We start from the raw sequence: 26,436 nt of genomic DNA, 5'->3' as shown, positions 1-26,436 counted from the left end.
TTTTTCCTTGTTTTTTTTCTTTTTCTTTTTCTTTCCGACCCCCTGGAAACAGTAGCGAAAGTGGTGAGGAACCAAGGCAACGTAGATAAATGGACCTTTCAGTCCTGTGTCCTACTTTACTCCTTCAGCAATACAATTAGACTGGAATGCCTTGTGTACGACAATTCCAAATCCATTTTGAGAGTGAAACTTTTAACAAATGAATACCATTTAATTTACCTCTCTAATAGACTTTTAAATAGATTGTACAAATATAGAATTATGCTTATCTATTAAGCAACAGTTCGCTAATAAATCAAGTAGAAAATAGTATCAGTTATTTTTTGGCCCACCAAAATCATAGATTATTGCAGTGATTTTGAAAGAACTTATCAAAAATTGGGGACATTTTGATCTCGCAAGTTCTTGTGGTTTGTCGGGCTTAGGGATTTGTTAAGTTATAGAAAATAGTGAATAAAACTTTTAAGCCCAAGTAGGTCAATAATTCACGGAAGATTTTATTAAATTTGATCGAATAAATCAAGGTTTAAAAGGTTCAATTATTTGATAACAACGTAAGCTCTAAAAGGCCAATAATTCACTATAGTTTTTTCTATTTCTATTCACAATTTAATAGTTTTTTCTCAATTTATTAAGGAACACTTATCAGTGTTTCAGGTCATAAGCCCTAAAATGAGTGAGAATTAGTACAAAATTTGTATTTCTTTTCAAAACGTTTTACACCTTAGACTTTGAAAAATTACAATTCAAAATAAATTCTATCAAATTATCATATAATGTTACTAATAATATAATAATAATTCATATAATTGTAAGAAAATGGATGAATAATCCATGATCCTAGCAGTCAGCCGGCAGTAAAAAGAAAAAGTTTTTCCAAGTTTGAAGCTCAAGTAGATGACCTTAGATTTTATCCATTAAATAACAATTTTCACCACATTATAATATCGAATTATCCATATTTTAAAGATTAAACTTGGGCGGATTTTGACAAAGTGTTACAATTTTCTCAGAGAAACATACTAAAACAATTTTATTAAGAGCTCTTCAGGTAAACTTTGAATTTTTTTTTCAGTATATTCATAAAATTTTACACTTTTCCCTAGAGCGTAAGTAGTGCTGACATGGAGTTTATTCAAGTCTCTTGCTGGAACGCAAATCCGTTTTTTTCTAGTACACTATCTCATTTTAAAATCATGCTTGCATGATCGTGTCTTTCTCCTCTCGGATCCATTTTCCTGAACACCCTAACACACCTACCCTTACATTTGCTGACGATACACAAACACTCCTCTTTACAAATGTCAGTCCTGTCGTAGCAATTCCAAGGGACTTAAATGTGCACTTAGGACACTGAGATAGCTTCCCGTTTCCAGATTTGCGTAAATAATTAATTAAATTAAAAAATTAAAACACAATTAATATATTGAAAATATGTATTTTTAGAAGTGAATATAAGCTTATATTATGTATATCATATCGTCATGCCAAAAAAAGCCAAATGCATTTTCCATGTCTAATTCCGGTTTTTGAAATTAATGTTGGCAGTGACATGCTCTACCACTCTCATCGTTTCGTCAGTAGAATTCGACCCCTTCTCGAATTCAGTGTGTTCACTGAAGTTGGTTTGCTGGGATTTAACACGCGAGTAAAATTTCGCTTAATTAAGTTCAATTTTTCAAAGATCTTAGAATGTACTCATAATTATATCATTAATGGGTTCCCATTAGATCGGAAAATTCGTTTCGAACGTCAGACCATTTTTGTAATTTTCGAAAAAATCAGAAGAATTTGAAGTATGTTTAAAAGGAAAAATTATACCATCGTTTCTTGCTAAAAAACATTTTAATCTACTTTGTGTGTTATATGACAATATGTAATACGACCAATGACTAGGTTTGAAATACAATTTTGGCGAAGTGACCGAATGACGTAGGAAAGTAAAGTAAAATATAAATAAGTACTAATTTTTGAGAAAAATAAAAAACTAGACGTTTTTCTCCGATTATTTTCGAAAGACACTAAATGACGATAATGTAAAAAACTTCCACCGATCTACGGTAATCTTTAAAGGTATTTAGAACATCCAGGGGCAATTCGAGATTGTAAAGGAATACAAATATTTAGGACACATATTTACCCCGAGACTCTTTTGGACAAAGCATCTCTTTTGGAAAGCGTCAATGGCTAAATTAGGTCTAAATATGGTCAGACTTCAGACTTCAAGAAACCATCTCTATTAAAATGAATTTTAATATTTTTAATACGATACGTCGTGCAATTCTGTGTTAAGGCTTTCAAATGTGGGGATATCAGAGATAGAAAAAGTGTTTTTTTTTTATAACAAAGTTATTCACGTTGCCATCAGCTACACCAAATTATATATTGTATTTCGAGGCCAACATGGATTTATTTATGGTGTACACACTTGTGTTTCACTATTCCTATACTGTAAATGTTCTGACGTCTCCCGATACTAGATACTCAAAAATAACTTTGGCAGTAATAGAATAATATTTTATGGTTTGCACCCTGGAAATATTTGTTTGAAAAGTACAACATGCCCTTCCTCCTGTCTTTGGACAACCTCTGTAACTTCTCAATCCAATTCCTTGATCTGTGCAGCAGATGCTCCTAGACGACCCTTACCAACCCTTGGTTGCAAGAGGGGTTTCCAGGCACAAAATAATGGTGTAGCCTTGAGAGCGTGACAAACTCTCTAATGACGAGCTGCACGAATTTCTTGGCGCGCATGATCGCCTTAAGCATCCTCTTCATACATTTGGACTATAGGACCAAGGACGCGTACAGCGTGCGCGGACGACAAGACTAACGCCTACCTTGTCCCTCGAGATGCGTTAAGGGAGTTGTTGGCTTGCGAGCTGACCTCGGACGGCGGGTGCTGCATCAGAGGTACACGGTGGTTAGGGTATCAGATACTGTCTATTATATTTATATATACGGACGGGGGAGGGTGCATAACCATCTGAACTGCGATGCAGCGTATTTTCGTTCCAAGTTCAAGCCCTGCTGCATGGGTAAGGACTAGGCACTGGCCTGGTGGTAAGTCCTCTAGCGGGTACACCTAGGGAAGAGGTTATGTTTCATTCGTGTCCATTGTACTTGCGTATGACCTCTGAATTATCTCCCAACCTCGTGCGAATCGAAAGGATCGGACTGCCGAAGCATACGGCCATACAGGAGCCAAGACTACGCTGACGGAGTCCATCGAATACGTGAGGAATGGTGGACGGGGGCGAATGGTTTTCGGCTGTGATTTCTGGGCTGCCTTTGCTTAAGGCATGGTCTCCTCCCGGGGGGGGGGTAGAAATATTAACCCCTACACAGGGAGATAGAGTTGTCTTCTCTATCTAGGGAGTGCGAGGGAGACTTATCGATGCATTTCGACCACTTGGATATCCCTGACGGGCGGCTCACAATTGAGTCCACGATGTTTTAACCCAACCACTCGGAAGAGACAAGCGGGAGAAGTCACCATGTCTACATGATTAGTCTGTGGATTTGCGGGCTTCTACACTGACCTTCACGGAATAAGCAGATTTTCCATGCGCAGAGGTGATTCGGTCCTAACTTGAGAATCTAATTGTGAGAATTGTGATAAGGCCTGACGGTTAGGTGGACACACTAAAGAACCTCAATGTTAAATGACATTGCGACCCGAGTGGAAACCACTGTAAATGGCATAATTAATCAAATTAAAAAACACCATCACGGATAATGGCGGTCACGTGACCAAGCACCTCTCCCTCTACAAAGAAGTGCAAATTTTTCCTGCATTGTTCGACCTACATGTAAACAATCTGACGATCTTTGTCTCAATGAGTTGCGATGGCTATTTATGCTAAGAAGTGAGTTTTGCTTAATTTGCACTTTAACAGTTGTTATTTCTTTTTTCTTTCAATTTATTTCCGAGGCTGTAGTGATTATCTTACCTTATGCTGATTTTTTCCCTTTCTGATTATTTAACCATGACCTATAGCAGACGGATCCAAGATCAATGTCCATAAATGCGTTGAAAGTACAATAGACTTTTTTCTTAAGACCAATAAAGCATTATTATGTATTATTATAGTATTAAATCCATTATAGATAGCAGTCCGTTTGACCAAATTACTCAACCAAGGTATTGGTTGAGATAAAAAGATCGAAGTCACGATAGCTAAGTGGTAGATCAGCGGCGTATTTAGCCGAACGTCGTGAGTTCGAATCCCGCCCGTGACACTGACTTTTTTATCTCAACCAATACCTTACATAAAGGTTATTATTATTATTACCTACACTAAATGGCATAAGTTTAGCCTCGTAAATAAATTAGAATTCGGTATATACAATAAAACGTCTGAGGTGTTTTTGTTGGTTTCACTCGTATTTTTCTCACGTATAAAGACACAACATCAAAACATTTTGGCAGCCTGTAAGATAAGTAATTTAGCTTTCCTGCCGATCTTCAACTCTTGAAATTGGATAGAATACAGACGAGTTATGAATTTTTAAGTGGAACTCGGAACATCAGAGAAATAAAAATTTTCAACCACGGTTACTCCATCTCAAAAATGTATGTTTTTGGTTTGCTCTAAGAATTAGTGTTCAAACGCTCTAAGTGTTTAAGCTTAAAACCGATTTTGCTCCCCACAACTAGAATTTTTTACATTTTTGTTTTTGTAACATTTCATATATTCAATCTCATTAAATACGATCCAGCACAGTTTCTTATAACATATCAAAAAATGGATTGATATATAATAATTTTGAAAAAAAAAAAAAAATTCTCGACTCCAAGAGCCCTAGAGACAAGAAACTTTGTGATACGTTTGTATTAATTTTTGACTTAAAATTAATATTTCCAAAATCTTTTCTTTAAAATTGGCATTCTCACGTTCGTAATCTTCTGTAGTCAGCAGACATATGTAACAGATCAGGTTATTTTAGCATAGAAAAATAGACGCATGAACGATTTCCTGGTAACTGACAAATCATAAAAAAGGTCCTTTCAAAAGTCATAAAATACACTATTCAGCCGACACTGAAGAAGTACTTATTTGGAAGAAGCATCTGGAGTCTGAACTAGGTCTCAATTCCGTGAAACTTGTCTCAGTGCAACTTGGCATCTCACACGCGCAAAGCCAAATAAAAAAAGTATGCTAATAATTTTCGACCTAGTATTTCCAAAAATAGTTTTCGCACTCATCGTCGAGTAGGTACAATATTACGAAATAATTGTTTGTTTAAGAGATGGAAGAGTTACAACTCAGGAAATCACATATTTAGTAACTTGAATGCTTTAATATTTGTTCTCTAATTCATGAAGTATAAATGGCTCTCAACTTATCCCGAGATGTTTTGCCAATAAATCAACTTTTAAACTTTCTACATTCGCGAAATGAGTTTTATTTACTTTGATTATTAAATAAACGAACAAATTTGTATGAACGGTCTTAACCCAGAACGGGTTTTGATGCTGGGAACGAATTGCGACAGGATGACAAAATTATTATGACAGATCCAGCCTTTTCAGGTCAATAACCCTGCCAAGTTTGATCAACTTTTCCATAAAAAAATCTAGTTTAAGCCTTGAAGATTAGGGAATATTTATTGTTAACGAAGTTTTTTTTTAATTCAGCCCAAATTATGTCGATGTTTATTGTGTTGTTTAAAAATCTGTTCGGTTTTTATTTTTAAAAAATTAAAAAATGTAGCAAAGGTAGTTTATGTATTATATACAATATAGTTCTGCAGGTTTTCTCAATTTGACCAAAAATAATGTCAATAAATAGATCCCTATCTTGACAAGTCATTAGAGTAGGAGAGGTCCGGTGGGCCAAGTTTCTGAATTATTTACCCCAACAGGTCGATACCAAGGATCCAACCTTGCTTCGCTTTTACTCTCTTATCCATCGAGTTTTATTAAAGCGATAAATATCCCCTACCCAGGATTAAGACTCCCTACGGCCCTTGAGAAAATTTCCCCTTCGCGTGGCTATTCGGTCTGGTCATAACATGTTTATTTTTATCCTCTCATAATAGAAATACCTTAACCTTTTTTATTAGTGTTATTTTTGAATAGGAAGGAAATTAAATTTATAGTCAAATTGAATGTGTTTACGAGGTTTTACAATGGATGAATGCATATCACACACTTATAGTACAAACACACTAGTTACAGCAAAACATTTGGTTAATTGAAAAACTTTCTTTATTTGTGTGAAATTATACTTACGTACAATTAATTAAGGCTTTGGTTGAGACAAAAAGTCAGAGTTACGAGCGGGATTTGAACCCATGGCCTTCGGCTAAATACGCCGTTGCTCTACCACTCGTGCTACTTCGATCCACTCGGAATCTAACTTCCCATCTCAACCCCACCTTTTGAATTTTCCCTCCTTTTTGCCGTTTTTCAACTGTCATGTAATCTATTTGTTTCTCGGCGACAAATGAAATGGCCACTAGTGAATATACTTCATTCTGCTTAATACATCTATTAGGTTTCGTGGTCCGATTGACCAAATAAATTCTTTTCAATTAATTAAGGCTTTGGTTGAGATGGGAGGTTAGTGTCCGAGTGGAACGGCGTATTTAGCCGAATGTCGTGGGTTCGAATCCCGCTCGTGACACTGATTTTTTTATCTCAACCAAAACCTTAATTAATTGAAAAGAATTTATTTGGTCAATCGGACCACGAAATCTAATAGATAGCTTTCATACAATAACCATTGTTCTAGGACAAAAACTATAAAATTTTCAAAAAGATGGTTTTCCTTTTTCTCCATTTTTTCTCTATCCCTGTCGAATTGTTTTATTGCAGATGGAACTTTCAACCCCAATCATGGAATACATATGGATTGTTATCTGTCGTATACAGTGAATTTTAACCCTTGATGGTCTCTGGCCCTTTTTTCACGATACCCTCCCCCCAATACAAATATACATAAATTATTGTCTGGCATGGGTTAATATTGCATAAGGCCTTTATTTAAAATATCCTTGATGGCTGTATTTTTTATTTAGGTTTTTAAATTTTCTAAAATTTACTCTCTTGTTACTACAGGAAACAATATATAGTAAATTACACATAGAACTACAAAGATATTCCGTGTTTTAAGTGTATCTTTTGTAGGACGTAAATTGGACAAAACTTCCAGCCGTATGTATATTCGCCTATAGACCTATCAGTCATCTGCCATTATTTTTAAAAATATATATTTAAATCGCTTAATGCCTATCTTCTTTTCACATAAAATCAATCCTTCTTATCCCTTCAATTAACGTTCTCGTTGTTTTACGATTCGGCGATTTTTCAGATTAGTTGAATAATTTACTTGGTTTTAACAGAAATTACTGCTCGGGTGCGATCTTAGACATTATCCAAGTATTTGTGAAGCGTAAGGCAACCAGTTATGCACAAAAGCCTAGAAAGATCATTTCAAAAGCTTAATAGCTTTATCAAAATTCGTGATTATTTTTTACCATGTTTGTGGGATTGCTAGTGAGTTTGAAATTGCAAAGACTAGTTTATCCAGAAATTGACATCTTAGGTGTACTACTATAAAGGGGTTAGGCCAACTTATTTTACAAACTTTGCCAGTAGATTCTACACTCAAAATGGAACCAAAAAGTCGTAATTAGCTATGGTCGGAATCTCAACAGTTAATGAGTTATTCCTCTTTTTGAGATTTTTAAAGATTTCACGACCTTGCTTCAAATAAAAAATGATAACTGCATATAACAATTTTCAAAATGGAGCGCGAGTGCGCAAGAATTCGCTTGATGCGCGGCGGCTCCGGCAGACGAGGAACGCGTGGCGTCCTGAGTGGTTTCTTTTCTCTTTTGCGGTTTTGCGCTCTCGCCTTTTTTCCCCGGGGACGACAAGAGATATATTTTTGGATTCAACGGCCTTTTTTTGGACAGAGTAGATTTTTTCTGGCACATCGGACTGGGCAAACGTCTTCGATTGACTTCGACATCTATTTACCTTCGACATTTCATCGAGCTGCACTGGCAGGGTATCACTTGTCCCAAGAACATTTCATTTTTATTTTTCTATTTTTGTCAATTGATTTTTTTATTATTGCCGGCTCAGTGTCATTAATTTTAATTAAAGAAAAAGTATTGATTTAGTATTATTAATTTTAATTTTTAAAAAGGTTTTAATCGGTATTATTCATTTTAAATATAGAAAAGGTGTTTATTTTGTATTATTCATTTTTAATAAAAAAAAAGGAATTATTATGTATTATTCATTTTTATTTTCAAAATAGAAAAAAGGTGTTTATTTTGTATTTTTTGCTGTGGTTTATTTTTTATTTCTTCTCACAAGGTCTAAAACAACTGTCCTGATCCATCACTCTAATTATGTGCAAAACTTAAAGATTTTGGACAACTCTGTTGATCTATTGAAAACTAAAAACCTTTTGAATCTTAAAACTCTTACTATTTCGGGGAATAATTATACAGAAATCCTTAATTGCAGTTGTATTGGTAAATAAGTAAAGAAATGCACTATTTCGGTTCAAATTTAAAAAAAATTAGTTTATTCATTCAAAATTTCCTTACGTTTTTCATATTTCTTATTTTTTAATCTTTCCACCTTATCAATCAATCAACCGCGATTTTTACCTTTCGTTCATCAATTTCTTCATCTTTGAAAAATGTAATTAAAAAAGTGGGCGGTGTTTAGTCACCGTTAGTCAATGATTATTCGGAGATCGTGAGATGCGGTCTGGTGTGATGTAGGTTTTAGAAAAACATCTTCTTTATCGTGCCAACGTTTAGATCTTTATTGAGATCATCTTATTTATAAACATTGTTTCAATTTTACAAATACATGGTAGGAGGTGAAAAAAATGCCCTGAAGATGGTCTCAATAAAGATCGAAACGTTGGCACGATGAAGAAAATGTTTTTCTAAAACCTACGTCACGCCAGACTGCATCTCAAGATCTCCGAATAATCATAGTAATTAAAAAAGCAATTACATCGCTAAAAAGAATATTAAACTGAGTACTTTATCTGAAATTTGCTGGTCTTTAGGTTTAGAATTCGTAGTTTAGAATCAACATAGTAAATTTTTCCACATTGAACAAAAAATTGTTTTTCGATGTTCTGGGTACTAAAACGCTTATTTTGCTAATATTAAGTACATCTTTTTGGAAATTTAACGTAGTTTTCAATGGTATCAATGAATTTGTCCAAAACCTTTAAGTTTTGGAGTTATTTTTTATTTGAAGTAAGGTCGTGAAATCTTAAAAAATCAGAAAAAGGGGAATAACTCCAAAACTGTTTTCGGACCATTGTTAATTTTTTGGCTGGTTTTGATTAGAAAGTTTTTAGTTCACTTTCGAATGCATAATCTACTGGCAAAGTTTGTTAGACCCGTAGCCGAACACTGTACAGTAGTACACCTAGGATGTCAATTTCTGTAAAAACTTGTCTCTGCAAGCTCAAACTCACCAGCAATCCCACAAACATGGTAAAAGATAACCACGAGTTTTTTACCATGTTTGATGTTTTCATAAAGCAAAAATCATAAAAACAGAAAAGGAAACTCGTGGTTAGTTTTTATCGTATATTCAGCCAAGGCACCCTTTTTTCTTTTAATAACCACCAAAATTCTCTTCTATGAGTACTATCTTGTCTCTCCATGGTTTGGAAGTACTAACATGGTATCACGTAAACTAAGCCTGGCGTTTTATTTATCGAATGTGACTTTAAGTTGGCAGGATAGTGGTTTTAAAAGTAATATATTTCTGAAGGCAATCTCTATATTACGAAAGTTTTTAACTAAAGCTTTCCTTATACCCTCGAACAATCCCCGCACAATACATAAACGGTAATACATAAACGTTGGCATACTCAGTATTTTAATTTTGGTAAAATTTTTAATTTAACCTCGCCCTCTACGCTTAAAAAGCAGCACCGGATTGTTCAAAGACAAAGGCAAACTAAGAATATTTTTTACTTCATTAAAGAAACAAAAACTTTTCAGTATTTACATTACAAGTTACCGGCACAATAGAGATTTTATGACAGTTTAAAAGGAGAAATTTTTACGACTTTATATGGAGAGAAAAACAATACCTATTGTAGATCATAAAACCGTTCTCCCCAATTCTATTTCTGTCTTCGTCATTCTAAAATTCAGCAATATTTTGGGTTCTTGAATCTAGTCCTTCAATTTTACAGAACAGTGATCCTGCCTGAGTCCTTGCAAATCGCGTCATGTGGTTTTTGGATAACTAGTAGTCAAGTCCTATGAGTGAATTTTATTCTTTCTTCACTTGAACATGTATTCTTTCCATTCTAAAAGATCCTTGCTGATAGGATGAATCCTTACACTACAAAAGTTCTACAGGTTTATTTTTTCCACCTCCTTGGTTAGTTTGATTTTGAAATTCTGCTCCATTAACGAGGTAATGATCTTCCAATTTCATTCCACCATCAGACATGATATTGGTGCTTTTATACCCACAGTTTTTGCAAGACATGATATAAAAAAATAAATTTACTAGAATAAATAATCTTTTTACAAGAATTCCAGTTAATACACCCTTCAGGAATCATTTACTTTGAGGACACATTTTTATCTTTTTGCCCACAGTTTGGGCAAACCAGGAACAGATAACAAAGGGTTATGGTATAAAGAAATAAATTGGCTTGAATAAAAAATATTGCTACAAGAATTCGAGGTAAAACACCCTACAGGAATCACTTTCTTTCGGGACACATTTTCATCTTTTTACCCATATCATTCGACCGATTTGAGAAAATTGGATGAATTTGGCGGAAATCCCGGCAAAACCCTGGGCTTTCTTAGAAGAAATAATATATATATATATATATGTGTGTGTGTGTGTATATATATATATATAANATTTCCATGAAAAAAGAAAAACACCAGCTTTCATCATTTGGTAAAAAATACTCCCTATAATAATCTGTAAATAATATTCATCGTGCATCTTGTGAAAGTTAGATTTACACGAAAGAGGTGATTATTGCAATAAATATGCTTTGTTTTTCAGTTTTCTACGGGTAAGAAAATTTATCGATTAAGTGTATTTTATATCAGACTTAAAACTCTCTTCATTATTGATGATGTTGTTGCTTGATAATAGGAAGTCGGGGATTTTTGTTCCCAATCACTGCAGCCTTCTTCAGGCTTATTGGATTTTCCTGTACCTTAATTCAGTGGAATCGACTCGGTCCTCCTAAGGAATGAAATGAATGAATAAACATTTATTAAAAATACTCGTACATTATGTTACATGGCATTAAGAAGGGGAAGTGGCGGGGCAATTTTACGTCCTTTTTCAAAACTTTTTCTTATTAACGCCACCTAGTCCTAGTTTTTTTAATTTTTAATTAATCAAACAAGTAAATAGAAAAATTTTCTTAAAAAACCCACTAGGTATCAAATAGGTTAACAATTATCAAATGAGGGTGGCGTCGGTGGCCGCAAGGTTTAGTCTTTGATACGGCGCTCATCACTGTAAGGTAAAGGTGCCGGGTTCGAATTCAGCGGCCCTGTATTCGAACCCGACATACTTAAAAATGGGCTTTTTTCAAAAACACCGGCACCCTGAGGGTATATATGACCTCTGCTGTTGTGAACCCTAGTTAAAAAAAATGAATTAATAAAAATGTGTTAACAAGAATATCAAAAATAAATTAATTTTACAAGAACAATGCAACACTAGTAATTAAGTTATCACAAATTGTCTTGTATAATCACAGCTCTGGTAGAGGAGACAATAAATATATCACAGAACCTGGATTTATGTATTGTGCTTAATCCTTCTATGGTTCCATGGAAAGTTAACATCATACACTCCTACAGCCCTACAAGTTGTTTTCTTCCTGGTGGAAAAAACCATAAAAAACGGACTAAATATACTCCACTCCCGTTCTTTCATGGAGGAGGCCAACTCTGGTGTATCGAGGTAGTGACGTTATAAATCTTAGAAATTTATTTTGGACCACCTATAGTTTTTGGATGTTCGATTCGCACGTGTAACTCCATGCTAGGCAAGCATACAGCAGGATAGGTTTAATAGCTACTTTATAAATAATTATTTAATTCGGATTAAATATAGTCCACTCCCGTTCTTTCATGGTGGAGGCCAACTCTGGTTTATCGAGGTAGTGAGGTTATAAATCTTTGAAATTTATTTTGGACCCCCTGTAGTTTTTGGAGGTTCAATTCGCACATGTAACTCCATGCTGGGCATGCATACAAGAGGATACCTACTTTATAATTTTTTTTTTTTTTTCAAAGTTCGTTCAACTCTCACGAGCCATCAGCGGAAATAAAGCTTTTATGGCTATTTTACCTTAATATATATCATTTTTACGCCTAGAAAAGTTAAGTTTTCGGTCCAGAGTTAAACCGTAGTACTTTACCCCCTCACACCGCTCGATTTTGCGTCCGTGAATGGAAAATGGTTTCCCTGAATATTGGTCGTTGTTTTGTGAAAAATACGGCCTCAGTTTTGGGGACATTAATCCTGAATTTCCAGCGGTGACAAAACCTGCAAATCCTGGTGATGCTGTCATTTAATCTTTTCACGAATGCCTTAGGCCTCCAGGATGAACAATAGACAGCTATGTCATCCGCATAAAGCGTCATTTTGCAATTTCCCAGTGAGGGTAGTGGATTTATAATGAAAAACAAGCACGGCCCTTGGATTGAACCTTGGGGAACTCCGGCGGCAATTGGCTAGAAGTTTCATTGTTTAGGGAAACACGGAAACAACTGTTTTTAAGTAGGCCATGACAACTTTTATAAGGTATCCTGGAATTCATTTCAATGAGCCTGTATACTATACCGTCCTGCCAGACCGAATCAAAAGCCTTCTCCATGTCTAGGAGGATCATCTCCGTGTGCTTTTTGTTGATGAACATGTTGGTCCCATGATCTGCTCATGTGATACTCATGAAGCGAGTGAGTTGGGTGGCCGTAGGGATGCCCGGTCTAAAGCCGTGCTGCTCATCTATGATGATGCTATTAGCATTAATGTGGAGGTTATGACTGTGCTGAATGCCCTTTTCGAATATTTTACTATGTGCACTCAACAGGCTAATGGAAGTACTAGGTCATTGACTGTAATTGCTACAAATCCTTTCTCTGTGTTTACTTTTCATTCCCGGTTATGTCTTCACTGAGCGTTTGCTTCGCGTTCGAAGATGATATGGTTGGCTGTTTCTTCCTTCTCATTGCGTATCCTACAAATGGGGTCATCATTGAATACCCATATTGTGTAGATATATTGTCAGAGGCCAGTGACCGTATATCGTCGAATCTCTCCTGAGTTTAGCCCTCTTTAACTATATCAATGAATTTGACAGTCTTGGTGAGGGATGCCTAGACTTCTCCATGTTGTCAATTGCGATATTTTGCTATTTGTTATATCGTAATAATGTGATGTAGGCGATTAATTTGTTATCAAAGATTATCCCTAGATACTCCTGATCTATTTGTTTTATTGGTGTTCTATTAAATTTTTATACTTCAATACTTTACAGACTCTCAAATCGACACACAAGAATGATACAATTACGCAGAAAACAAACACTTTGAGTCCTGAAGATGATCTCAATAAAGATCGAAACGTTGGCACGATAAAGAAAATGTTTTTCTAAAACCTACGTCACTGGACGGCATCTCACGATCTCCGAATAATCATAACTTTATAGATTTATATATTTTTGAATAAAATTATCCCTTATGTTGTTGTTATAACAATAAACGCCTTAAATAAATGTAGGTAAGTTTTCCTTTGCCGACAGTAATGTCCGATAACATTTCCAAACGATTAGAACTTATTCCAAAGTCAACAACCGCTATGAAATCTCGAAATTAACCGTAGCCCCTCACGGTTCACCCTATCCTACTTTCCTCGGAGTTTAATAAGAACAGATCGAAATATTTAGGCTCACCGAGTTGAACAATCAGTTATAGGTGCGATAGCACATAGAGGGAACTTTGTGTATTAATCATTTTCTGCTTAACGTGGGAGGGAAGTTGGAAGGGATGTAAATCATGATCCGGATCGTAGCCCTTCTTCCATCTCACAGGAAATGGAAATATCACATTCCCTCTTACTACGCTTCTGCCCTATTTAAACTTAATACGAATTTATATTAGACTTGGCGAATTAAAAACTTTGTATTGTTTAGTAACTTACTCTAAAAAACAATACGCTTTTCAGTTTTTGTGAAAGCCAAACGATACAGATTAACCAATATTAGGGTTAGTCTACTTTTCTGTTTGGCCGAAAAATTAATTTGTTTTAATAATGTATTTTTTTTTGCCTGTTTAAGGTTTTTATATAAAGGTTTTATACATAAGGTTTTTATATATTTTATACCACCTTTAGGTCATAGTCCATTTCTATATGAAAAATTTATCCGTTGTCACTTTCAGCTCTATGTGGGTGGCTAAACGAACATTTTCTTTTAATCAAAGTAAATAATATTAAAGTAATTATTATCTTTATTTGTTTTAATCCTTCCATACGTAGTTGGTTGAAATTAACACTTAGAGATACAACCTCTAAAAAATCTTAGTCTAATCTATACAGGGTATATCACACTGTACAGATGCACCATCGAGTTCCCACCTTTACAGCTTAAGCTGGACGCACACTAGGTCTTTGGGGCGGCGCGGCGCGGAATTGTGAAGGTCCGCACACTATGTAGGAGCTGCTCTTGGCCGCGTTGGTCGAATTTTCCCATTTTGCATTTCCAGGAGTCCCCTCGTCACAATCGTTGGCTTTGTCTTAATAAATATGGCGTCCGAGGGCAGCCGAATATACCCGAACTCTACGATTTCCGACTGCCCCGGCGCACACTAGGCCGATAGAGCGGCGTAGTGTAGTGTGCAGGGTTACATTCATTTCAATGTATACTTCTTGGGGGTCGATTCCGCGCCGCGCCACCGACCTAGCGTGCGCCCAGCTTAAAAGGGCGGGTTGGAAGGACATTCGTCACATCGCCGACTTCCTGTCATTCACGCTAGTAAATACATTAATACAGGGTCTTTCAAACAGCACGTACAGTTTAAATTGATTTATAGTTTTTATTTAAAGTGTGGATGAGATGAAACATTAGTCACGAGCGAGACTCGAACCCCCGCCTTCCCGACATCATTTTATGTAAATAAAGTAAAAATCATATTACAAATACGAATAAACTAGAATAATTCGATCTGCCTGTTAGTCACCATCTAGTTGAACTATTTTTCTTGTTGAATTTATTTCTTTGCGTTTTACATAAAAATGATCAATCAATTTAAATAATTACTTTGGTTAATTAGGACCAACCAAAACATTTGTGAGGCCCTGAACTTCTCGACCGAACAGACCGTCTACTCATTCATCACGCGCTAATAAATACATTCATGTGGGGGTCAACGGCAACTGCGCCGTCGATTCCTCCCTCACAATAACCTAGAATATTTTCATGGTGTAAGAATATATTCATTGCCAAACCCGACCCCTCATTTATAACCAATCACTCCGATAAATACATTCACTCTGGTAATTACCGGAACATTAGCAATATTATTACATCATATTACAAATACGAATAAACTAGAATAATTCGATCTGCCTGTTGTCACCATCTAGTTGAACTATTTTGCTTGTTGAATTTATTTCTTTGCGTTTTACAAACAGTAACGTCTTGAAGGAAAAGTCTTAGATATTTGAGGTTATGCGGCTTATTGTTATGCTTCAAGATTTTTGATGAGATTAACTACCTAACATGGATGTAGCGAATTTCAATGGCAGAACGGAGTTTTTTAAGGGAGGTAATGCCATGGTTCAAGTAACACGCTTTCAAGGAAGATGCCTTTTCTTTTTTCAGGTCAAACCCAGATGACTTTTACTCATATTTGTATCAGGGTAGGTTGTAACCAGGTTTTAATGATATTTTTAAGTGCTTTTGAATTTGTTCGTCTAATACAGCATTATAAAAATGTAGATAAAATAGATCGTTCTATATTAAAATATAATTATTTAGTCAGATGCGGTCTAGTAAGACGTAGGTTTTGGAAAAATCATCTTCAGGGCTCAAAGTATTTGTTTTCTGTGTAGATGTGTCATTATTGTGTCGTGTTGGGAATGCCAGGCTGGATTGACTAAATAAAACTTAGTTCAGTGTCACCAAAACGAGGTTTTTCTATAACCTGAGATATTAACGTTTTTGTGATTTTAGTCTAAAATTAGATTTTCAGTACGTAAATTCGTAATTTTTAAATTTTGATTCATTAGAATACAAATCTGACCATTATTTTGCCACCTGCATTAAATTTTCCACAATATAACATTTCCGTTGAAAAATTCGCTCTTCCGAATACATAGCACCCGCTTAAAGAATAACAAATGGCAAAATTCGTTTTTTTTTTTTTGGAAATACTCAATTGTACCTCCTGCAATGACTTTTCCATCAAATTGTTTTCGGATTTCACCAAAATTGCTATATTTTATATGAATTCCTGAAGTGAGGACATACTCACTTTTACTTTTTTTTAGAACAATTCTTGGTGAAATCTCTTTTGTAAGGTTGAAAACATGATAGACATGATATCCAACCCAAGTAGAGCATCAACACAAGAACATTGTAAATGCCATATTTTTAGTGAAAACTTTTATTAATTGTTAACAAAAATCAGATCCATTCTTCTCATAAAGAATACATAATTATAAAAAAATTACAATGAAAATTAAACATAATTAAATTATGCATTTTCTGCAAAATAACTGAATTATTGTGAAAATGCTTTCCTTCGTATTGGATACACAAGCGTGGAACAAATTTTCACGCACTTTGTCTACTTTAATGCATTTTTGGTTTCAATCTGTACAAGGTTTCTAACCTTAAAAGATCTAGACGATATGTTAATTAACGTAGGAAGAAGAGTTCCAAAGGGAGTTTCTTAAGGCCCTTCTTGTTTTTGAAGTAATAAAATATAATAAATGCTTGTTTGAAACATTATAAATATTATATAATGTGTAGTATTTAGTGACCGTTAATGGATGATTATTTGGAGATGGTGAGATGTGGTCTTGTGTGATGTAGGTTTAGAAAAACATTTTCTTTATCGTGCCACGTTTCGAGCTTTCTTTGGATCATCCTCAGGACTCAAAATGTGAGCTTTCTGTGTAGATGTGCCAAGAACACCCCCAACACGACACACAATCCTGACCCATCTACACAGAAAATACACACTTTGAGCACTGAAGATGATCTCAATAAAGATCGAAACGTTGGCACGATAAAGAAAATGTTTTTCTAAACCTACATCACACCGACCGCATCACACCCACGATCTCACAATCATTTTCTAACGGTCAATAAACACCACACATTAAAATATAAGTATATTGATTGTGAAAACTATTAAGCTGTAACTTAAGGTCGGAATGCAAAGTTTTTTTTTTTTTCTATTGCTATACGTTTCATCGGAAATGATTGTTGGAAGAAGTTTCCGAAGAAAAAAATAAATCGGAGGGGTATATAACGGATGGGATGAGCCGTAGAGTTTGGACGGAGGTTTTCCGATTAATCCCCGTGAGAAAAGTTGGCCCTTAAACTCCGGCCGACACTCTTCTGATTGTCTTAAAGACATATTTCAAGGAGGAAGTCATTATACCATCCTCTCGCCGCTGCCGAACCGAAGAAGCGATAATATACAGAGACCGTTAACCGTTCAGAAACATTTCCCTCTACTTTTTCTTACAAAATCGACGACCGTTTTATCAAAAGGAAACATTAAATATCTACAATGGGAAGCAAAAAAGTGGTCACGCCCTTTTTTTAATAAATACTTGTACTATAATTTTTATTTTTTTGCTATTTACTTGGTATTTTTCAAGAAAAAGATATATATATATATATATATATATATAAAGAAAAAATTAAACTGAGTGAAATAATTTTACCAAAAATGTTACTATGGAAACAATGATGAAAATCGTTTTATGTAAGGTTTTAGTTGATATGAAAATATTAGTGTCACGAACGGGTTTCGAACCCACGACCTTCGGCTAAATACGCCGCTGCTCTACCACTTGAGCTATCGTGACTTTTTTATTTCAACCCAAACCTTCCATAAAAAGATTAAGTAATTGAAAGAAGTAATTTGGTCAATGGACCACTAAATATAATGGATCTAATAAGTAAAACGGAAATAGCCTCACTAACAGCCCCCCATGGTCACTTCATATGTCGCCGAGAATCGAATGCTGATTATACATTTGAAAAATGGGGAAAAATTCAAAAGGTTGTAGGTGGGAGATGGCGAGTGGATCGAAGTCCCGATAGCTCAAGTAGTAGAGCAGCGGCATATTGTGCCGAAGGTCGTGGGTTCGAATCCCGCTCGTGACATTAACTTTTTCATTTTAACCAAAACCTTACATAAAAATATTATGATATAATTGAAAGAATTAATTTGGTCAATAGACTAATGAAGATTCAATGAAGAAAATGTTCAATTCAGTACGGAGTATTTCATCCACTTGCGTTGATCACCGCATGCTTTGACGTGGCATCGATTTTATGTTGTTTTGAATGTAGTGGTGTAAAATATTTTCATACTCCTCCAACAACGCGATTCTTAATTCTCTAGCATCACTGAGCGATTTTTTACCCTCTTTGACAACTCGCCCCAAAAGTGTACGATAGGGTTCAAGTTTTTAAGACATAAGGCACACTCCAAACCTTGAATCGAAGCCCATTTCATGTAATCGCCAAGTATTGGTCGCGTAGCTGTTAGGGAACCCTCCATGAAAATCAAATTTGTGTGAACTTTCATCGAAGCCCCTGCCCAAACCATAACACCACCACCACCATAATTTCCCCGAAGTGAAAATGTTGCGGGGTTTATCTCTCTACTGTTCTTCTACGTCAGACGACCTCAAAAACCCCTATTCATCAGAAAACAATTTAGTCCAATCTCGCTCAGACCAATTGATGTAATTTCTTGCAAAACTTAGCCTAGCGGTTCTGTGCCTTGTCAGAAGTGGCAGCCCTCTCGCACGTAATTAAGTGAAAGTCTTCGCCTTATAGTACGTAAACTGACATTAACATATTATCATTTGTTGAATCGTTGCGCGATCTCAGGTCAGTTACGGAGAACATTCGACACAATAAAACGATCATCACTCTGAGATGGACACGATGGCGGCATGATCCCTGCCTTTGTTAGTAACCTCCAGAATCTCGAGGACAGTTATTCTGTGGGTGTGAAGCAGCCTGGTCACATACGCTTGACTTCTTCTATCTTTCAACAATTCTAGCAAAATTTGAATCACCTAAAACCATCACTCCAACAAATGTAAAATTTAAAAATTATTTTCACTTAATTAAATTCCGTGGCCATATCATTTGTCGCCGAAAATCAAATAGATAACACGACATTTGAAAAATAGCAAAAAGGAGGGAAATTAAAAATAGGTGGGGTTGAGATGGGAAGGTGTCCGAGTGGATCGAAGTCACGATAGCTCAAGTGGTAAAGCAGCGGCGTATTTAGCCGAATGTCGTGGGTTCGAATCCCGCTCTTGACGCTGACTTTTACATCAATACATACATCAACCAAAACCTTAATTAAAAATTAATAATAATTAATCGGACCAAAAAACCTAATAGACTTAAAAATTATACAAATTTAAAAAAATCAAGACACCGGAAGGTTAGTAAGAAGCTTTACAGAAAAACCAACAAATAAGCGAAGACTATTCAAACATTTTATTTGCAAAATCCAATTGTAAATACAAGTGGGAGATTTTATCTGTGTTTTATTTCTTCTAATCCTTCTAAACACATCCTTCTCGTCCCATATGGTACCGTGACGAAAACAAGGTAGTGTGTAACCGATATTAAAAAAATTTGCATGTTTATCAGGCATATTATAACGTTAGATCTACTTTAAAATAATACAATAATAATCAAAGCGATTACTGACCGATTGCGCAATATTGCGCAATACAAAAATATTTCTTTGAGAACTTGCAAGACCTACAGTTCGTATCGTAGTCATTAAAAATTTCAAATCGCCAAACTTCACTGATGTTTTTACAGCAGTAAAAGTATTGATCTAACGTTGCTACAAGCATATTAAATTATTGCAGCATATTTAAGTCGTTTCTATAAACTTCTCTAATCTCCCCCCAGAAATAAAAAACCTAACAGCTTTTTAAAATTTCTAAATAAATAAACAGACGTTGAAAAATGAATCTTGAAAAATAAATTTAAATGGTCAAGTAAGGTCGATCCAACTTGTTGCCTGCACAGAGGAACTGGGTAGCGTGCCATCCAAATACTTATCTATCCTATCACGAACCACTAAACCCAATCAACCCCGACCTATATATTTCTTCTTCGTTTTTTTAATTTAACACAAACTTCGCTTATCTAACATTAAGATAGGGTAAAAACCACCCTGAAAGCAACTTATAAAGATAAAACTGACTGGGCATCACTGGCCTATCGGAAAAAATCTTCTTTGTTGATTACACTGTTATTAAAGTACAACGAAACTTGGATATATCAGTGCTTCTTGACTAAAACACGAAACCACCCGGCAGTAATCTTGGCTTAAAAATAATACTCCGAGAAATTAATGAACTTTAGTATTTTCTAGTTTCAATTAAATTTTTTATTTTATTTATTCAGCAATAAGTCCTATAATATTTAAGTATGTCTAAAATTAATATCGAAGACGAGTCTTTAGCCGAAGGCAGCTGTTGATTTTTCACTCTAAGAAAAATTCCACTGTAAATTTCTTTCAGCCCTTCTTTTATCCTATCAAATCAGGCGGAACAGGATGATCAAATATTACAAAATAAAGTTGTAAAATTAGACGTTAATTATTAATTAAATTCACTAGTTTTCGTGGTCCGCATAACCAAATAATATCTTTCAATTAATTAATCTGTATTTAAGGTATTGGTTTAAGTAAAAAAAGTGAACCTCACAAACGGGATTCGAACCCACGACCTTCGGCTAAGTACGCCGCTGCTCTACCACTTGAGAGATCGTGACTTCGATCCACTCGGACACCAATCTTAACCTCACCTTTTGAATTTTCTCTACTTTTTGCTATTTTTCAAATGAACCGATAGCTCAAGCGGTAGAGCATCTGCGTATTCAGCCGAAGGTAGTTGGTTCGAATCCCGCTTGTGACGCTGACTTTTTTTATCTCAACCAATACCTTACTTTAAACACAGATAAATTAATTGAAAGTTAATTACTAATTTATTTTCCTTTACAAGATTTCTGTGATTAAGTGAAAAAGTGATGATGAGAATATCTAAAATGACAATTACAATTTAAGATCACTATTCACGCACTCTCGCTTCATCGTTTTTGCTCCCTCACTTTCTACTTGTTCTATCTGTTTCTGTTTGTCCCTACGTCGTTCTTTTGAAAACACATTACCGTTGTCTGTTACTCCATATTCTCTCTCTCTCTCTCTCTCTCTCTCTCTCTCTCTCTCACTCACTCACTCTCTCTCTCTCTCTCACTCTCTCTCTTTCACTCTCTCTCACTTTCTCTCTTTCACTCTCTCTCACTCTCTCTTTCTCTCTCTCACTCACTCTCTCTCTCTCTCACTCACTCACTCACTCACGCTCTCTCTCTCTTTCACTTTCTCTCTCTTTCACTCTCTCTCACTCTGTCTTTTTCACTCTCTCTCTCACTCTCTCTCTCTCTCTTTCTCTCACTTTGTCTTTTTCACTCTCTCTCTCACTCTCTCTCTCTCTCTCTCTCTCTCTCTCTCTCTCTCTCTCTCTCTCTCCCACACACACACACACACACTCCCGCAAGGTGTATTGCAGTACACCACTGTATTGTATGATTGACTGTAATTGTATGTATTGGTGTATTGTGTTGTATACTAGTTGTCAAAGAGTTCGGTGTTAAATAAAAATGAACTTTCTGGCACTATACGACGCTGTCAAAACCAAGGAATCGGCAGTTCTTTCCTTCAGGAAAAGGGCCGCCTTCCACTAGCTCAGCGATGTTCAGGAAGTCATAATGTGAGGCTGAATTTGACTGGATTGCATGAAAAGAGGAGGTGTCACAAGCATGGGTGAAGGCCCGATGGCTTTTCACATACGCTTGGGCATACGAAATAGTAAGCGTTAAATTTTGTGAAAGGGAGTGAAGTATAAAGCATAGTTCGTTGATTGGTGCAACTACATGCACGAAGTCTGTTCGAACTCTTTTTGCGCAGACATTCGAGCTTTGGTGGCCTCAATTGCGCTGTGGAAATTGATGAATCGCTGTTTTCGCACCGGAAAACCAACACCGAGAGAATCTTACCATATTAGTGGTTTTTTGGTGGCATTTGCCGCCAAACAAGAGAAGGTTTTCTAGTCGCCATTACGGACAGATAAGCCGTCTCTCTCATCCCCATAATTCGGGATCACTTATTAGTGGAAGGCACATGAAACATCGCCCCTGGATCCTAGTTTCCGCCATATGACAGTGAACCATCCTCTCGATTTTGCCGACCCGACCACCCTGCACATACGCAGTCCATTGAGATAGTATGGGGAAAAGCAAAGGCGAGGAACAAATGGCAGTATGGTACCCTACGAAGTTCATTGGACTTCTATCTATGCGAATTTATGTAGCGACAGTCATGTACGGTTTGGTGACTGGGAGTGGCCCCGATAAGTGCCGGTGTTGTTTTGAGAGAAACCGTGACGATGAATCGAGGCAGAGCCCGTGTGCGTGGCGCCATTGGTGGTGGTCTGTCACCATGAGTAAACCGTTGGCTGAGGTCCGGGGGCCGTGAGTCGGTTGACTCCACAGAGGCCGAAGGTATTGGAGTACAGCAATTAGCCGAGGGGCAGCAGTTGGCGTTTACGCCCAAGTCGGATGTTTAGAAGGCGAGATCAGGCAATGCTACGAGTACTTGCTGTCGTCGACGGTGTTCCTTTACTAATGGCTCGTCGGGTTGACGAGTCTAGAGTAGACGATTATTAGTGACGTAAGAGACCTCGTCGTTGTTGCCGATGTCGGTTACATTAGTGATTGGTGAGATCTCGTCGGGTTGACAAGTCTGCTCCAGCGAGGCAGTGCCCCTGCTTATATAGGGAAGAGCTCCACTCTGATTGGGTGCAGAGTTGAGTACGAGAACATTCCATAAGTTTTAGTGGCATCTAGCGGTAACGTGTGGTAGCTACAAGTGGCCACTACATACGGCAAGAAATGTGGATGTTTTCGAAGACATCCTTAGTGAAATAGCAGAATTTTGGCCCCCAGGGACTCAAATGTGAATTCCTTCATTATCAATTTATACTCTTATCATTACACGAATTACCTAAAATAAAATGTTTCTGTATTTATGATTACCTTAAAAGGACTATTTCCTTAAGTGACCGGAGAGAGATCTTAACGGTCGAGTGGGGCAGAGGCACATTAACGGAAAAAGTCCTTAAACTAAAAGTTCACTTGTGAGTACTATTGATGTATAGATGCGATTTTGCGTTCCGGTTGTGCCGGAAAGACTGATGAAGTCGGGTCAACGTATGCTGCGGTGCATACTGATTGTAGTTCGTCGGAGGAATAATAATAATAACGCCCGTATTGTTCAACAGAACTTAAACTATCGGATTCACAATACAAAATAACTTATATAAAATATTACTGCCTGAAACATATAACTTTAAAGAAACGGAGTGTGTGCTGTCTTCTTGGCGGTTGAAACGCGAATGGTCCGGTCACTTGACAGAAGGAAGGGCCGTTTCCATAGTAATGAAAAATACAAAACGAATCGCCTTACCAACGGAGGTGCTCATAGCAACCGAGAGCGTAAACATTTGGTTCCCATAGCAACGGGAGGCGTAAACATTCGTTAGCCGTGGCAACGAGACCAAATAAAATTAAAATAAAAACAAAAATTTAATTTAAATTAAGACGTAAACAGTCGGTCTTCAGGTAAATTTTAGATAGCCTATATTGAAATTAAATATGTCAATCTTTACTTATTTAAGATTGTTTTGCCTTGATGTTGACCTTAAAATACGTCCAAATCTTGGTGCAGAAGGCATTCTGGCCGCCCCTTTTATCCCTATCCCTATAACTATTTTTTAAATTTTGCAGTACTTTTGTAAGAAGTTTGTTTGATTATTGCTGAGTCTTAAATAATTGATTATATTTCACAATGTTGTATTTGTAGTAGGAGACAATTTGAAATCTTATAACTACCTCTTTCCTTGGTGGTACTAAAGTTAAATTTCATCGTCCATCAATCCATGGTCAATCATCATCCGTTTCTTTTAGAAATAAATAAATAATAAAAATAATTCATGGTTTTTTTTTCAGTTTGTTCATTTCGGTTGCCTAGGAATCATTCGTTTAGTTTAGAAACATTGTGTAAGCTTTAATATGATCTGAGTGGTCTTTCAACATTCGTCAGGCTAACACAGTTAAAAATAAAGTATTTTGTACAATAGAAATTACTTAACTCGAGTAAAACAAATATTCAAAAATTTGTTACCAAATTATTTTCTTTAGTTTTGATGACAGTATCCAATCGAAAATATATAATGGCAAGTCTAAGCAAACTAAATTCTGATGGATTTGCAAATTACCATTCAGCGATTTCTACGTCGACGGAAAGCATATTGTTTATGCATATCAAAGAACACTGGTTTTCATATTTACCAATGGCAATTGACGGAATTTAGCCACATGTAGTAAATAGGCAAAGAAGCAACTGGTTTCCTAATGAAATATAGCGAACGAGCACAATCAAAGGCATAAAAATCCAGGTATTTCAGATTTTTAAAAAATGCGATTTCCAACAATGCCACATACTGCATGAAATCCATTCTTTCTGAGCATTCTAAGTGACAAGGCCAAACATTGTTAATATTTTTCAGAAACATGTTAAATATTCCTCCTTTGCTAATCAGAGGGCCTGGAAAGTAGGATGCCCTCCATCGATCCGCCCTGGTACCTGTTGGCTTCTCAATTCATTCTGGATTTAAGAATTACGAGTGAGACACGGATAAAGGTCAAACAGGTCTAAAGGTCAAAAGACTTATCAGTTGGGCTTTTTCCTCGAATTACTACTGGAAAGTAAGTGTTTAAATGTTTAAACGAGAGAGGGGAATGGAAGCAATACTGATTTGATGCACTCAGGCTTTTATAAAATCATCAATTGAATAGCCTTTTTCTCTCAGCCTGTATTTATTTTGACAAATTTATACCTTTATACAACAAAACACCTTAGACGAGTACATTTTTTAAATAGAAATTTATAATTTCACAAAAGGAAACGATATTCTAACCTTGCTATCGTTTTAAGTGTTAGGTGTATCGACCACTTTTCTACTCACGAATACTCTGGATCACGGTATGGTCTTGATGACCGAGTTAATTACAGATTAGAGGTGATGATTAATGGGGTCGAAGATAGAAGAATGCAAGATGTAATTAGGGCTGAGGCAACCAGCATGATCAGAAAGGGTATTTCTTTTGGGAAAAAAAATCAAGGCGAGACAATGATTGGTTTAAAAAAAACATGTTTTGAATGAACACCGTGAAATCTACCACGTAAAGATGACAAGGAAAGCAAACGCTCTAATGCAAAAAGATTAATATAATAATATACAATAGAAAGAAAAGATGCTAACCCTACTAAATGATCAAAATACATATGACATATAACGAATTTAAAAAGGATCCCACACTCGTTTTAGAAAAGAAGAACAATAGATTGGTCTACAAATTTAAAATAGAATTGGAGAAAATGGTTACATCGACAAGCGTGAAAGCATAATATAAAAAATCTACAACTCGGTTTCGCTAAAATGTGGCTATTATAGAATCGATGGTATGGAGATGGGAAGCATTTTGTCACCCATATTTGCAGATATGCCAATGAATGATTTGAGTGATCGGGTTTTAAATCATGTCACTTAGAATACCTCATGTGTACGTATGTTGACGGACTGTGTCTGAGTTTATCGAAGGCTAATTTAGAATCTACTCAAATTTTTTAGTAGTTCTTTTTTTCTTAGGTTTTCGGCAGAGATGAAAAATTAGTGTCACGAGCGGGATTCGAACCCACGATCTTAGGCTCACTACGCCGCTGCGATAATACTTGACCTATCGTGACTTCGATCCCGTCGGACAACTTCCCATCTCAACCTACAACCATTCCAATTTTACCTCTTCTTCCCATATTTTCAACTCTTTTTAATAGTTATCACGAAACTATTCACGCTTGGAGATGGAAATAGTCGATATTTTTTATCTAGACGTGAAAATGATCAGAAGTCCAGAGGTCAGATTAATGTATAGAAATGTGTGGTGATTAGTGACCGTTAATCGATATTTATTTAGAAATCGTGAGATGCGGTCTGGTGTGATGTAGGTTTCAGAAAAACATTTTCTTTATCGT

The 26,436-nt window shown here is 36.1% G+C and overlaps 1 protein-coding gene across 1 annotated transcript in view; it reads left to right on the top strand.

Annotated features, from left to right (window-relative positions):
• The first annotated feature begins 2,996 nt into the window (after nt 1-2,996).
• The window catches only part of LOC106669510, a 123,336-nt gene continuing 99,896 nt past the window's right edge, over nt 2,997-26,436 (top strand). Inside the window, exon 1 of the mRNA XM_024228599.1 lies at nt 2,997-3,038. Coding sequence (XP_024084367.1) covers nt 2,997-3,038 — 42 coding nt within the window. The remainder of the gene's footprint in view (nt 3,039-26,436) is intronic.

The sequence above is a fragment of the Cimex lectularius genome, unplaced genomic scaffold, assembly GCF_000648675.2.
Source record: "Cimex lectularius strain Harlan isolate CLEC.00 unplaced genomic scaffold, Clec_2.1 scaffold77, whole genome shotgun sequence".
Taxonomy (NCBI): Eukaryota; Metazoa; Arthropoda; class Insecta; order Hemiptera; family Cimicidae; genus Cimex; species Cimex lectularius.
Note: the sequence above shows the minus strand (reverse complement) of the source record. Positions and strands in the feature narration are given on the sequence as shown.